The following is a 15815-nucleotide window of genomic DNA, read 5'->3' as shown; positions in this document are numbered from 1 at the left end:
ATACTCATAGGCACACTGGAAGGCCTGGAAGGTCGGCCGTTCTGGAAGGGTGTGCGCAGGAACGCGCGCAGGGTTGCATTCACAGGGAGTCTAAAGTGCGGAGCTTCCGCAGTATTTTTAGATCCGCGAAGAATTTGAAATATTTGTGAATTTTTGTAATTTTGTATTTACAATGTCTTAATGATTTTGTCTTCATAAATTATTATTTAATTTTTATATTTTATTATACAAACTTACTCTCAGATCAATTATGATTCACGGTTTTCTTAAATCACAAAAATACGGACACTATAGCAGATTTTTAGGAAATATCTCCAATGGATGGCTGTCCTTCACAGTTCGTATTGAATGTTTGACCCGTTTACAATCACCGTGAATGCAAGAGAATTTTCATCCAATTTTAAATAACTATGCTCTATTTGATTTTACCCACATTAATTTTGGAAAATGTTAAACTTATAAATCGTGCTATTATTTATTAATTAGTTGTTTTGAATTTAATCTCGAATTAATAATTTTACAATAAATATACATTTTTTAATTTTTTTGAAGCAAAGGAAAACAACGACGAAGGCGGTTGGTTTAATGCACTTTTCTTTTCGGTTTTTATTAGCGTTTCCGTACTCATTTAGATCTATACATCATATATAACTATAATATATATTTTATTTATTTGGTAAATATATGAATACAAGAATTTCTTGTTATGTGTTACTGTTGTCGTATTAGTTTTTATGGGTTCGTTTGCTTACGCATTGTGGTGTTTGTTTCTGTTTTGTGTTTCATTATCCTTACAATTACATGCATGTACAAAATAAGCGCTTTTTTTAAAAATACCGCAAAAAATTACGTTTATCCGTTAAAAGTCTATTAAAAATTAAAGAGTATCAAAGTTTCTAGTCCAAACTTAAAAACAAATATAGCCTACATTGAAGGACACTACCAAACTAACTGCTTAGAGCTAAGGATGCTATGGACATGACTACGGCGACCGTTGTCCACTTGCGTTGTATAGTTGAGGCCTTATCTGGAAGGTAGAAAAATATTGCAAAATCAGTACATATTATTTATTAATTAAATAATTCTAAGAATTATTTCTCGATTTAACCGAAACTTAACCTCGAGTTAGCTAGAGTCTTTATAACTGGGTAAAGTACCAGCAAAGGGAAATGTTATCATTAAATCGTACCTGTACTTACCATAGAATATAGTCTCCCGGCGCTTGGTGTAGTTGGTGCCAACCAGGTAGAAAGCACAGGTGATCGGGGTGGGGGACTCGAGCTGATCTCTAGGAATGCGGGTGCGTACGGTCATGCTGTAGAGGCCACTGGGGTCCTGGTCCAACTGCGTCAGTACCGAATCCAGTGTGTGGGTGTCAAACCTGCAAAGGGCAGTGATTGAATCCTGGTACTATTCAATTTCACCGGCCACAAAAGCTAGGCTCATCTTACATGACCGACACTTTGGGTTGCGGAAATACGTGCTGGACCACACACATAATGTCCACCTCCATACGCGAGCCGCTCATCCGCGCTTCCAGCATGAAATCCGACTCAGGAACTGTCGGCATTGGACGGTGGTGCAGAGTGGTGCAGAGTGGAACAGAGTGTGGCAGAGCCGGCAGACAGGAGCCAAAAAAACACAAAGTCGTGAGAATTAATCAAGTGTCAAACTAAACAACGAATGCAAAACAACACAAAACAAAACAGTGTCCCAAAGAAAAGCACAAAACAGCACAAACAAGCCATGGTTCCGGACACCGCAGAGACTGCCACCTGACACGCATGCAAATATGAAAGCGAATCACACGTGCCACACAGACGGGGCCCCACACCTGCACCGGAAGAAAAAAGGGTCAGCCCGCAGACTGGCAAGGATTGAACTTAATTGAGCTCTCATAAACCTAATAAAATACACTTGGAATAAGAACACTTAAAACCACTTCAGAGAAAATTCTTATTCCTATCTAAATGAAATATTGAGCAGGTTAAGTTTCCAATCAAATCCTACAGCTTTATAAACCTGTTGGGTTAACACATATTAATTATAACTTATAAATGACATGGGACTATTTTTCACAGAAAATTCCCATTTAAAGAAAATTGATTCTTAAACTATCATATGTTCAATAAAAAAAAAATTGCATTATTTATCAATTTTAACAGATTTTTTACATTAACAAAACGTTCCCAGTTTTAAATACAAAATTTAACTGAATTACCCTTTTCTCACTTGAAGCTTCTTAAATAAATATTGCTGACGCATTGGGACAGAGTAAAAAAACCCGATTGGGCTAACTGATATTAATTAGAATTTATAAATGACATGGACGTTTTTCTTGCAGTCCTAACAAACCAAAAAAGGCCCATTGCTAGGGTCCACAAAAGGCTAATGGGGAAAAATAATAAAAGGAGAGCGTATTAAGGTAAGGCTTTCTTGGCTTTTGCAAATGGCTTTAAAGTACATAAATCATAATTTTGTCTCCCTGTGTAAACACCGACCCAAACACCTATGCAAACACAAGGGGGCCGAATCAAGATGGGGGGAGGTGGGCAGGTGGGCGGGCAGGTCACCCGCCAGAACCACCACCTTAGACCTCTTACCAACCCCCATCCCCCACCGCACATCTTTCGACGCCGATCCTTTTCCTTTTCGCTGTGGTCGTGACACCCACCGATTATTTGCAAGCGGGCACTCCGCTTATCCGTCGACTCAAAGGTCTGCACCGCACAGGTATACTCCCCCGTCATGTTCCAGTCGGGATTCTTTATCGATATAACACCGGGACTGCCTTTCATACTGAATATCTTGGTGTCTATCTTCGACTTCATGAAGCCCTGCAAGTCGCAAGAATAAGACAAAGACACGGCGCAATGTTCGATTAATCTTAATTAATTGGCGACAGCGACCCCGGATGACTCACCATGGCGAACCCCTTGACCGAGGGTATCCATTGGTAGATGGAGTGGTTGTTGAACAGCCACTTCAGAACGAATCCCTGCTCGCCTGGCCCGATCTCCACCTCGCAGTCGAGGACCAGAGGATCGGGTTCGTGGTCGCGGAAGAGCGTGTAGGTGCGTGGCACCCGCAGGTTGGTGATGCGCACCGAATGGGTAACTGGGGGTTAAGTTGGGGTTAAACTTGTAGCGTTTTTTTGGAGTTTTTTAGAAGCAGATCTCACCCGAGAGTAACGTCAGCACGGCTAAAAGCGTAGCACACAGCCCACGCCCCCGCCAGCCCGCCATTAGGCTGACTACTTTGCGACCTGGTCCACGGCTTTCTCTCCTGGACACTCCAGCTTCAGCTCCAGTTGCTCCTGATCCTGATCCTTCCGTTCGTTGTGTGTGTGTGTGGCAGTTAATACTTGTTTGGTTGGACGTTAATACTTATCGTTGCGTACTTTGCTTTCGCAAACTTTTAAATGAATAATTGGGGGTATTTAATTTCGGTTGCACTCATTATCACCAATCTCATCACAGCAGCAGCAGCGGAAGCAGGGGGATGGGATGCTTTTTCCTGGGGATACGGGCACTGACTGGTGGAAAACTTTTCTCGGCCCGCTGAACTCAGCACCTCAGCCGCAGCAGCTCCTTGCAGGACATCTCGGTCTGCAAGTCGCAACTATTGCAATCTCCCTTTATGGCCCGGGCCATTTAAAGTTTTGCCCACATAGACCACTTTTTGTTAGAGAAAAATCGACTTTTTGCAGCCCACATAGGTACATATCCTATAACCGTGTGACTGAGATTGCGATAGTGTGTGCACTAGTGTGTGCCTGTGTGCGATTGGAGTCCGCGGGGGCGAACTGTGCCAAAAAAGGAGTTCGTACTCTCGGCGTAGCGCGTGAGTTCTGCTGGCGACTACGGATACCAATAGTTGGAGTTGGTATCTTCCATGGCACACACTGTTGTCGTTGTTGTGGCCGCTTCCAGGCGCAGCTTTTAATGTTTTAACACTGGAAAACAACGGAGAGTGGAGCTTTCATTTGGTAGAGCGGCGCTCGATGGCGTCCTATGGCCAAAGAACTTCGTCCTGCGCCAAATCAGCTGAGCGACGACCAATGCGCAGGCGCTAAAGCGGAACTGATTTCCAGTCAGGGGTGCCATATCATATTTTAACTGCGCGCTACATTCAAATTGTTTAAATTTTTGATTTATAAAATTGATATGATATTTTCAATTTCTCACTATAAGCACCTCAATTATTATTATTTTAATTTAGTTTAAACTGCAAATAAGATTAAATAAAATTTTAATGTTTGTTCCAACACAAACTGAAGATTAAGGATTAACAGAAACACTTTCTAAAACTTATCTTATCTGTATCTTAAGTACTTACCACTCAAATATAGCAGCTCCAATTCCTAATTGCAATGCAAACTATTGTTATGTTGTTGTTTATTCAATTTTCAATAACATCAGCAAAATTCTTAGTCTAATTTATAGTTAATAGTGTTCCTCTTGCTTGGATGTGTTACAGTTACACGCACACACACGCACACTTACACATGATTAGTACTTGCATGATAGATATAGATAGGTCCAGAGTCCAGACATCCGGATCTCTAGAATTCGCGTTAAAAGTATGCTATAAATGTGCAATGCATCAGATTTACATAGATATACGCGCCGATATATGTTTAGTACGTAAGTGGACTGGCAACTATAGCGTTGGCTTTGATTTGGTCGCATTTAAAAACTCGTGTGCTGGCTCCTACATCCTACAGATACACCAACTGATCACTACTTGCTGCTCGGATTTCTGGATTTTCGGGGATGAGTGGTGGTGGGGGAGTGGGGGAGGTGAAGTGTTAAAACGTGCTTAGATCAAAACTGAAATCACCATTCAATGGACTGTACACAAGAGAATCGACACCTAGTCGCTGGCCTCCTCCTGGCTGGCACTGCGATGCAGGTGGTGGCCAATCAGGGTCTCGATGCGGAAGTCCTTGGCGCTGCTCTGCTTGCTGGTCCTCAGCATTAGGGGCTCACTCTCGAAACGTGTCCTCGGACTGGTTCTGTCCGCCGCCTCTGCACTCTCGAAGATCAGCACCTCGGGCGGCGCATCCAGGCGATTGGTGCAGGCACTGTCCACCGAATCCGAGATATGTGAATCCTCCTGCTCATTGCCGCTCTCCACGTCGATCTTGTCCTCGCAGGAGTCGTCGTCGCCCTCCGCCTCCGCATCCGCATCGGCCTCTGTGTCCGCATCGTCGTTGTACACATTGAGATCCATGTAGCCACCGCTTGAAAGTCTATCTGCGTAATCCCTGTGGCTGGAAATACCCGCTGCACTGGCCACAGTCGCCGCATCGAAGGCGTAGGGGCTTTTGTACTTGGTGGCTCTGCTGCCCTCCGACTGACCCACACTACCTCCTCCTCCAGAGCCACTGCTGTGCGGCAGTGCATCCAGAGCATCCACTCCTCGACCGCGATTGATGAAGGGCAGCCGGTCGAACTTGTCACCCGACTGACTTCCCTGGTAAAAGGATGCCTCCGCGTTGGCAAAGAAGTTAAACTTCTTGTCCGCCCGTAGAGCGGAGTCAAAGACATCCGCCGGGTTGTGAACCACATCGAAATCCCGGCTGCCATTGAAATTGGGCACATTAAAGTGCACCGGAACGAGGGGCACGGGCTTGCGGATCCAGAACGGAGACAGCGTGCCAAAGACCGCCGGAAAGGAGAAGCGCTGCATGGTGGGAGCTCGTTTGTATCGCTTCCGGCGCCGCAGGAAACTGCCGTTGTCGAACATGTCCTCCGCCAGCGGGTCCAGCGTCCAGAAGTTTCCCTTCCCCGGATTCCCTGGCTCACGGGGCACCTTTATGAAGCAGTCGTTCAGGCTGAGATTGTGCCGGATCGAGTTCTGCCAGGCGGGGAACTTGTCTTTGTAGTATGGGAAGCTATAATTAAATTAGATAGTACATTTAGAACCCTTACTTTAATTTTTATAAGCTTTTTGACCTGCTCAAGATTTTTAGCAATATAACTCAAATAGAACTGACCAAATAACTATATGTTGGATCCACGAAACTACAATAATAAGATCACTTTTTAATATTTATTTCCAAACAACTATACATTTACATCTACACAAAAAATATACAGTTTAGAGCTCCCCAAAATCTTTTAAATATGTCTTTGTTACATTTTTTATCAGTCACAAGTTGTGTTACATGCGAGTATACATAAACTTTTATTTAATTTACTTGTCTTTCTTCTAATATTAATGTTTTTGTATTTTCCTGGTCAATGTTTGGTAGCATAACGCGGAGAGAAATTAATTACGGTTTTTTTATAACCCGAAAAGATTCTTTTTAAGTAAGCTGGCAAACATTTAAGAAAATAATTCAATAAGGCAATTGTACCTGGAGCAAAAAAATAGTTTTAAAGGTACAAAACTTAAAGGATTTTTACATGGGTATCTTTTATCTTTCAAATATGGTTATTGCTTATAAATTCAAAGTTTATGGCATTCTCATCAATACAAAAAATCAAACTGGTATGGTAAAAAAGTAATCGTAAAGTTATCGTAAAGGATTTTTTGACCTCTCAAGTTGGCTTTTTTGTTTAATGTTGAGATTAGACTATGAAACACCAAAGTTTTTGAGGTCCACTCACCGCGACATGATGAAGTCACAGATTCCGCTGAGCGTAAGCTTCTTGTGCGGCGACTGAAGAATGGCCATGGTGATGAGGGCGATGTAGGAGTAGGGTGGCTTCACCAATGGACCGCCGGTGGAACCGTCCCCAACGCCGCCGGAACTACTTCCGCCGATGGCCGACGGCTCAATGTCGCTGTCATCGCAGCCCATGGACATGGCATCTGCGGCGGCGGCGCGCGAGGAGGCACTGCATCCGATTCCGTTGCCGCCGGAGGAGCCGCCTCTGGAGCTTTTGATGAGCGGCGGCGAGAGGGAAACACTGTCGTGCAGAGTGTGCATGGGATCCGTGCTGGTGTGCATTCTTGCGGGTGTTCACTGAAGTCTATTGGAGTTGAAATTCTCTTTTAACTTAATTTAGAGGACGCAACACTGTGTTATTTGACTATTTTGCTCAGGAACTGTGTTCGTTTTGGCGCTTCACTAGCTTCACTTGGCATTTGCTTTTGCATTTAAATATACGTATGTAAATTTTGATTTCTATCTTTGGTTTTTTCTACCGTTATCCTTCACCGTTAACCGTTAACTACTGTCACTGGCGATTCCGTTTCCGTTTTGGCTCTTGGGCAAACTGTACATATGGCCAGCAGAGGAATGGAATGTGAAAAGTGGCAACTTGACTGAGCGCGTCCGTCGTCGTGTCCGTTGAGGGCGGAATCCGCTGGCCAAATGTTAACTGAATCGCAACGAAAACGAAAATCTTCTCGCCCAAAATGTTTTTCTACATAACTCAAACATTTATTTATGAAAAACCGCTGCCATTGCCGCTGCCGCTGACGTTTCCCTGAGCTTTTGTGTCGCCGTTGCTGTGTTTTCGTATCTCGAATAACTGTGATTCTACTGCCGACGTCGGCGTCGAAGCCGACGCAGCATCCTGGCAGCGGAAGAGAGGGATAGAGAGAGATAGAGCCAAGCTAACCCTCTCTCTCTAACGGGGGATGAGACGATATCCTGCGAACCAATCTATGGCGCCCTCGCTCTTGCCATCCCACTCTCTCTCACTCTCGTGAGAGTGTGTGTGTGAGTGGGCACAAAATGGTGGAGTGTGCTGCCCGTAAATGTGATATTTGTGTTTTCCTCTCTCCAAACGGCGGCAAATTGGCAGCGACTGCAGAAGCCAACATCCACGGGGGTGGGGGGGATAAACATTTTGCGCAAATTTAGATACCTTTTGCCGCTTTGACGTCGTGGCTCTTAATAATGTTTCATTATGTCAGCCACATGGAGGCGGGCGTCCTCCTCCTTCTCTTTCTCTCTTCTCCCTCTCCCTTTCATTCCCTCCGCTCCTCTGCCCCAAATGTTATGCTTCAAATGTTGGCATTTTTATGTGCGAATGTTTTTCTAACCGTATGTCGACGTTTCTTGGTTTCTCTCGGTTTCGCATTCCCATTCCCGCTCTCCATCCCTATACACAGAAAGAAAAATGTATGGGTCTTAATGAGCCATTTAATTATTGAGGAGTTCTTTGAGGTTTGAGTTTGACTAGTTTTATTGACATTTTGTGAATTAAATACATTTTTCATATAGGCAATATAAAAAAGTTTAGTATTTTAATTAATTTTGCATTATTAACATTACACCCAGAAAAATTATGGACAACATTTTAGGTCATGCATAGCCTAAAACATTTTAAATGGACTAAAAGTTCCTTTTTAGGTCTGGTACTGCCTAAAAATTTAAATTTTTGGTATATTTGCCCTACTATTTAGGTCCCGTATAGCCTAATATTTTAGGTCAGCGTGGGCCTTAAAAATAATGCCTTTTACCTAAATAAATTTGCACGGAACTCTGATACCGTTTTGGCGACGCTATAATTCCCAACCAGTTATAGCGCGGCTTGCATGGTAACCCACTTCGATCGTTGAATAAGACAGCGATTTCACTGCTGAACTGTGAAGCCTCCTCGCTCCTTTTTGTGTGTTGGCATAATGACGACTTCTTGAAGACTATGCCCGACATTGACCCCGAGTTAGCTATAAACTTTTCTGTATTTACTTTATAATATTATAAAATTTTGGATAGGGGTTTTCTCATATTTTTAGGCAGCCAATTACCTAAAATCTAGGCCAAAAATTACCCCCATTTTAGGCCTTTAATGGCCTAACATTTTAGGTCACGGTATCCTAAATTTTAGGCCATTCAAGGACTTAGCTCCAGTTTTAGGCCAATTTTACCTAAATTCTAGGCCATTTTTTGACATTTTAGGTCATTTTTTTTCCTGGGTGTATGTTGATTTAACTAAAAAAAAAACGTGTTCTTTTTGCAGCATCGTTGTTTGTTTTCTTATTTATTTATTAACGTTGTGAAATGAAATTAATGTGGTCAAAAATTATTAATGGTTTTTTTAGGGAGTGAATTAATAAAATATAATTGTCAGCCAACCAATGGGATAAAAAAATATTTAATGCTAACCACTAACAAAAAAACATGTATTGAGTTTTTCTATGTGCCCATTTTTTTTTTTGGGGTGTGTAAGTGAGAGGGAATTAAATGCGCCATTTTTGCCAACATCCTAAACACAATGGGGGATACAAGAGTAAGAGAGAGAGAGGGTGATGAAGGGGGCTCGAGGGGGAGCAGACTGTACATGTGTTTGCTGCATTTGTACTTGTATCCAAGTGAGTTTTGTATTATTTCTCTTTTTCATTTTCGCTGTTTTTGTTCTCCAGTTGTTAGACATTGTTGTTGTTTCTGCTGTTGTTGTTCGGCATTCAGTGTTTGGAGCCTTCCCTTTTCAAATTAAACATTCAGTAGTCACTTTTATTTGTTGTACTTTGTTCAAATTAGTTTTCCAGTTTTGCGGAAGTTACTCACACACACACACCCCCACACACCCACACAGAGCGACATGGAAACAGACACAAGCACAATAATGGCCGCCATTTTCGCTTTCAGGACAATATTGATATCGCTTCTTCTACTCTTGGCATCGTTTTCATTATTCTATTTCAGCTTTGCCACCCCAAATCTCCCATTTTCCATTTCCCTCGCCCCCTTTTCCGCACTGTTACACTTACGAATCAATGATTTTTTGGCCAGATTTTTAGGGGCGTGGCATCGCCAATCGGTATGTATCTTTATCCCCGCTTAGTAGTGTTGGTATTATCAAGGGGGCGGATAAATAGAAGGGGGTACATACATATATGGGGGACTTTTCGGAACTGTCTGTTGAGCAATTTAGATACGAAAATTTATTGCGGCTTTCCTTTGTCTTTTTTATGAGCAAACAGAAGATTTTATGGCTGCCAACCGAAATGGTTCGGACAAAAATGTAATCAACTTTTCCGGGGCACACATGAACTCTGCAAACATCTGAGAACATTATTAACAGGTAAGTCCGTTGTATGGATCTAACGAAATGTTACCAAGCCTCAATCAAATCAAGTGAGAAACCTAAACGTATGTTTATAAACATCTTTACAAGTTACATCGGAATTTCACCAAAAGAGAATTCTGCTTCACCACTGAATATGTCTCTTTAATACCTTTTAAAATTGTTTTAAAACAAAATAAAAGTAGAGAAAATGAATAATTTGTTCAGTTATGAACGATTTCTTTTATTCACTTGATCAGGACTTAAGTACACCTTTAACAATTAATAAAGGTAATATAATATACATAAGTAGATTTGAATCCATCCTTTTAAATTATATAAGTTTTTTTAACTGATAGTTAACTTTAAATTATTTATATTTTCCTTAATTCAGACTTCAGTCACCACAAATAATCAATAACGCTATTGGTAGAATGTTTCAAATCTTTAGAAATATTATCGGTTCTTATCGTTATCCTTAATCCCTCCCCTCAGCAGTTCCTTCTTATATATCAAAAATATTTGCTCTTTCAATCCACTTTTCATTACTCATCCGTGTGTTCAATAGTTTCCATGGCAATTAAACGATTCCGACTAGTTTCACCCCCCAACCCGCCCACCACTATCCTGCGCCAATCCGTGGCCAAAGCCGTATCCATGTCCCCTGACAGACTACGGTTAATCACCGCTTAAGCACAGCATGAGTCCGGGTGAAGGACGAAGGACCCTGGCGGCCAGTTGAGCGTAAGGAAGCGGTGCACTGAAGCTTTCGCAGGGGAACAATTAACTTATGGCCAAACAATAACGCCCAGGAATGCACGCTGACAGGAACCAGCCACCAGGAGCACATCCTGCTCAGCTCCAGCTTCAGGTTTTCGTACATCCATACGCACACATCCTTCGTCCTCATCCCGGGTTGCAGCAACAGCGGCATGATCCAGCAATAATCCCTCTTTTGTCAGCAAATTTATTGCACACAAACAAACGACCAAAGGATATGCCGAGCGGATAAATCGGAGTGCTCAAACGGGAGGGGAGATTCGGATTCGGGATTGGGATTGGTCTTTGGCTTGGATGAGCGCAGACTTTTGACAATACAAATTTTTATTGCGAAATCTGCAAAAGGCAAATAAAAGATTTGACACTTGAATTGCTTTGACTGCAAGGATTCGGCGGCAAGGACAATCACTTCTTTTGGCACAAACAAAAGCGACAGTTGCCAGCCCCAAACGATGTCCCGTCTTCTACGCTCTACACTCGGAAAAACAGTTTAAGTCAATGACGAATAAACTAGCTAGGTACCTTAGTCTAATACATATATATACTGAGATATTATTTTTTATTTTTCTATAGTTGGGCATTCTTTCTTTTCATTTTATTGAGAGCTAAAAAATATTTTAATAAATTGGTAGTAAAAAATATAATATTTGTGAGGGTAAACACGTAATTAAATGTAGTGTATTTAAGCGAAGTGCCGCTCCTGTAAGGGGATATTACTAATTCTTCTTTTGAGCAACGCTTACATGGCTAACTTTCCCCAAGTGTACATCATAGAATGGGGATCCCCCACTAATTTGCGCTTGAGCTGCCGCATCCTGTCGCATCCTGCATCGATGCTCGGGCATCTGGCTGGCTGAGGCACCTGCTGGATGGCAAAGGCAAACACTTGAGGCCCCATAAGAAGTTCTTCGAGATGTCGAGGGATGGCAGGTATAATAGCTTCACTTCTTATGTCATTATTAAATCTTTGAAGTATCTGAAGCGCAGAAAACGAGGCGCAAGGCTCTGGTCATGAGAGATACACATACAGGCACTTGAATACTTGAGTGACGCTCAATTTGATGGACAAGGACGTCGGGAATCAGCCAGCAAACCACCCCAGGATTGCCGGGACAATGGGAAAAATCACAGCAGGCAGCGAACGAATTGCACAACTGCAGCCGCAAATTTTGTTTCAGGATCTCCAACCTGCCAACAAGTGGCAAGCACAACAATGGATTCGATTTAACCAACCTCCCGCCCCTCCGACTCTCAGTCCTCTGGACGAGCCGGAATATTTCACGCTCGATTTATCCCGGTTGATTTTTTCCAGAGGGTTGGGACCGAACAGCAAGTGCCACACACCAATGTTTCGTGGCTCATTTCATTCAGTTTTGTTCATTTGATGTGGATGTGGCTGCGGATGATGATGATGATGGTGGTGGTGATGCCATTGCCTAAGCCTCTTGTTTGGCGGCAATAAAAATCGAGAACCGTGTGCCTAAGCCTCCTCAGGAACCCATCCCCCTCTTCCCTGCACACAGGATGTCAATTTCTCAATTCATAAATAAAACGCAAAGCCCTTTCAATGTGTCAGCACAAGTGTGGAAATTACTGGGCGGGTGGAAATGTGGAATTGTGGAAAAAGTGGAAAAGTGGGCATCGCTGTTATTGTTGTTTATTTGCTGATGGATCTGCCTGAGCCACCTATAACCACAGCCGCAGCCAAAGGATTTCCGTACATCACCCCCTTATCGCCGTGCCTTTTCCTCTCAATTTTGAATTGCTCTGCATCCTCGAGGAACTCAACTGGGTACTTGGATCGCATTAAGTTGATTTATTATGCAGCGCAGAATTCAATTAAGTGGGATGATTGTCACTTGTCCGTATGCCACGAAAGCAAAACTCTCTGAATATGGGATTGGTTTCCCACTTTGCCTCTTGCTCTCTTAACTGTTGGGGCGTGGCAGCAATTTGGACAGTTGGTAATAACCATCTCGGATACTGATCCGCTCCCCACCCGTGGTTTTCCCCCTTTTCCCCTTTTTGCAACGCGGTCACGCACAAGCCGTGAACGATAATCGTTTATTTGTTTTGGTTTCGAGGATTATGAAGTCAAAATGAGAAGGGATTTTCTATAATTTGTTCGGGTTGATTGAACTCTAAATCTTGCAAAAGTTAAATAAAATCAGTGGTGACGGTAGAGCATCTGCTATAGTTTTTTAGAGAAATAACTATCTCTTGTTATTGAATAACTGGTAGGGAAATTAATATTTTTATTAAAGATAAATGCATTCTCAAATAAATCATTAACAGGAACTGCAAGTCAACAGAGCGTATACGCAATACTCCGTTTTCTCCAATCGGTTTCCAATACCTCTCTTTGAAATCACGGGAAATCTTCATTACTTGCTCATCCGTAAGCATGGCAACAGTCCACAAAAGGAATAACACATCACACCCAGCGCCTCTTGAGCGAAACGAGTTTAAATCAAACCAAAAAGAATCAAATAGTGAAAAGTTTCGAAAGGAAAATAAGAGGATGGTGCTAAACACGCCTAATAAGTTGTTCGGGGGCACGTGTGGCACGTGGATGAGTCCTTTGTGGATGTGCATGGGTGTCGGGTAATTCACACTTCCTGCCAGGACATCATCGCACGGGGTGGGAAAGCGGAGTGCCGCTCGGGGAATTTCATTAAATAATCGTTAGTGTAAATCAATTTGATAGATCAAAGCTATGTGGGCGACATGGCGACAAATGAAAAGAAAATAGAGGACACAATGCCCGGATATGGATACGGCGATTCCCGTAATACCAACCTTCGATGGATGCTGGCCATGGATATTACCAATTTGCGCTGCAAATAAAATGCGAACAATAAATATTTGCCTGCACTGATGAGGATATCACAAACAAGTTAACACGTGGCCGAAGGACCGCGAAGTGCGAACACGTGCGGGACGGTGTCGAGGGGCTATCAGTGTCCAAAATCAACAATATTGAATGTGCAATCTTCTGGGCCAGGAGCACGAGCTGGGGAAAGAGACAATTTGTGAGACGATTTAATTGCTGAGGATGATCATAATTTCTTTCAGAAATAAATAGAATAGTTTTTATGTATAAATAAATATTAATATTACCTATTAAACTATTTTGGTATTAAATAAAATAATAACTTGATCTTTGAACTTAAAAAACCAATTATATTTATATTTATGATGTTTTTAAAATCTACAAAAAGAGCACAAACTGAGCAGTGGACAAATAAAGAATGGCTTGTTTATAGACGTTGATACAAAATATAATAGGAAACATTTTTGGGCGCGCTTAACAAAATTCCGAAAAATCCTTTCTAAAAAAACGATATACATTATATCAACTGTACGCTTAAGGGAATAAAAAGTCGATATAAGTTTTGAATGTTGCTCTCAAAAGAATATATATATTTTTAAAATAATATATATATAAAATATAGCATTTTAATGGTGCATAAAAAAGTAAATTAAATATTTCACAAACGATATAGTTTACTTAATAACTTCAAGAATATTTTAATCGGCTCTGATTTTCCTCGAATTAGAATTTTACTTTGTTTCCTTGTTTTATATTTTTCCCTGCGCCATTCGCCATACGAAACCGGGCAAATCTTTTTTCCCATAATCGCATTAGGTCGCCAGCCGGATGAGCACTAAATCAAAATCGTCAGCCACTACCCACTCAATAAAAGCCGGCGAAAGCACCCATCCAGCCATTTGATTGTCATTGTCCTTCAGCTGGAGTACAAGCGTTTGAAATTTAATTTAACGCATTTACATGCAGCTTAAGATCTCCGGCTCGGCCTCGGGCCATGGTAAACAAATCAAATGTATTTAGAGGAGTGAACCGAGCCCAACTCAAACAAAGGGAAGCGAATGAAATTTCGAGTCCGGTGAGAAGAAGGAGGAGGAATTTGCGGATCGGATCGGATAGGAGGGTGGTTCGGCTCGGTTCGCCCGCTTCGAGCGAGTTGAAAAACTCAATATTTGAATAACTTACTACCGTGTGGAGAGCAAACTTTCAAGTGAAGACCGAGGACAGTGGCGGGTCGCAAAAGGACAATTATTTGCTTACGCGTTGTCATTCAAATTGAGTTTTAATGTTGGGCGGCGCGCGTAATCCAGTAAATCCCATTCCCGTTCTGTCCCGGTTCTCAGATGCAAGTGAACGGATTCCTGGCGGCCATGTGGGCACCATTATTTGCTCTATCACGTTCACGTACTAAAAGTTATGAGGACATTATATGTACAGCCGTAGTAAACACAAATATCTATAATCTTTATGCCCTCCCCCCGCGGGCATTCCGTGCGTCATTCCGGCCGAGTTGGAAGTTCGGAGTTCAGAGTGTTCGAACTCGAACTGAGTACACATGTACGGGCGTAATTGTTTGCCGATGTCCTTAAATGTCGTGAGAATATTCAGTTGGTTGGCCTTTGTTTTGTGTATCTTAGGAGGAGAATGCCTGTTGCGCCCCTTGATACCGATTATAAGTTTCAAAATGTGTTGTCAATGAATTTCAATGATCAACTAATCGTTATTATATAGATACTCTATTTTAACTACGGAAATAATCTGTGATCGGAATCGTTTTCCTAAAAAATCCACAGATTTAAGAACTTTAGTGCCAAAAAGTCTTATAAAGCTGTTTATCTAGTTCTATAAAATTACATTTTCATAAAATCTTGTTTATGCTATTTCTGACATAATTGTAATTTTTATCTAGTTCTATAAAATTACATTTTCATAAAATCTTGTTTATGCTATTTCTGACATAATTGTAATTTTTATACCCTTGTAGAGGGTATTATAATTTCAGTCAGATGTTTGCAACGCAGTGAAGGAGACGTTTCCGACCACATAAAGTATATATATTCTTGATCAGCACCAATAGCCGAGTCTATCTAGCCATGTCCGTCTGTCCGTCTGTCCGTTTCTATGCGAACTAGTCTCTCAGTTTTAAAGCTATCGCGATGAAACTTTCCCAAAAGTCTTCTTTCTATTGCAGGTAGTACATATGTCGGAGCCAGCCGGATCGGACCACTATATCT

General features: G+C 41.9%; 2 protein-coding genes across 2 annotated transcripts; both read right to left on the bottom strand.

Moving 5' to 3' along the window:
* Positions 1 to 576: 576 nt before the first annotated feature.
* Positions 577 to 3397, bottom strand: LOC108061452 (uncharacterized). The gene is made up of 6 exons (XM_017147635.3): positions 3182 to 3397; positions 2924 to 3117; positions 2675 to 2837; positions 1452 to 1560; positions 1200 to 1381; positions 577 to 1027 (listed from the first exon to the last, which is right to left on the bottom strand). Exons 1-6 carry the CDS (start codon positions 3243 to 3245, stop codon positions 948 to 950), a joined length of 792 nt encoding a protein of 263 aa, XP_017003124.1. The 5' UTR covers positions 3246 to 3397; the 3' UTR covers positions 577 to 947.
* A 1004-nt stretch (positions 3398 to 4401) lies between these two features.
* fd59A (forkhead domain 59A) lies at positions 4402 to 7446 on the bottom strand. The gene is made up of 2 exons (XM_017147488.3): positions 6618 to 7446; positions 4402 to 5899 (listed from the first exon to the last, which is right to left on the bottom strand). The coding sequence occupies exons 1-2, from the start codon at positions 6959 to 6961 to the stop codon at positions 4876 to 4878; spliced, it is 1368 nt and encodes a 455-aa protein (XP_017002977.3). The 5' UTR covers positions 6962 to 7446; the 3' UTR covers positions 4402 to 4875.
* Between the last annotated feature and the right edge of the window lie 8369 nt (positions 7447 to 15815).

The sequence above is a fragment of the Drosophila takahashii genome, chromosome 2R (assembly GCF_030179915.1).
Source record: "Drosophila takahashii strain IR98-3 E-12201 chromosome 2R, DtakHiC1v2, whole genome shotgun sequence".
Classification (NCBI taxonomy): Eukaryota; Metazoa; Arthropoda; class Insecta; order Diptera; family Drosophilidae; genus Drosophila; species Drosophila takahashii.
The sequence above is the reverse complement of the archived record's forward strand: the minus strand, read 5'-3'. Positions and strand labels throughout refer to the sequence as shown.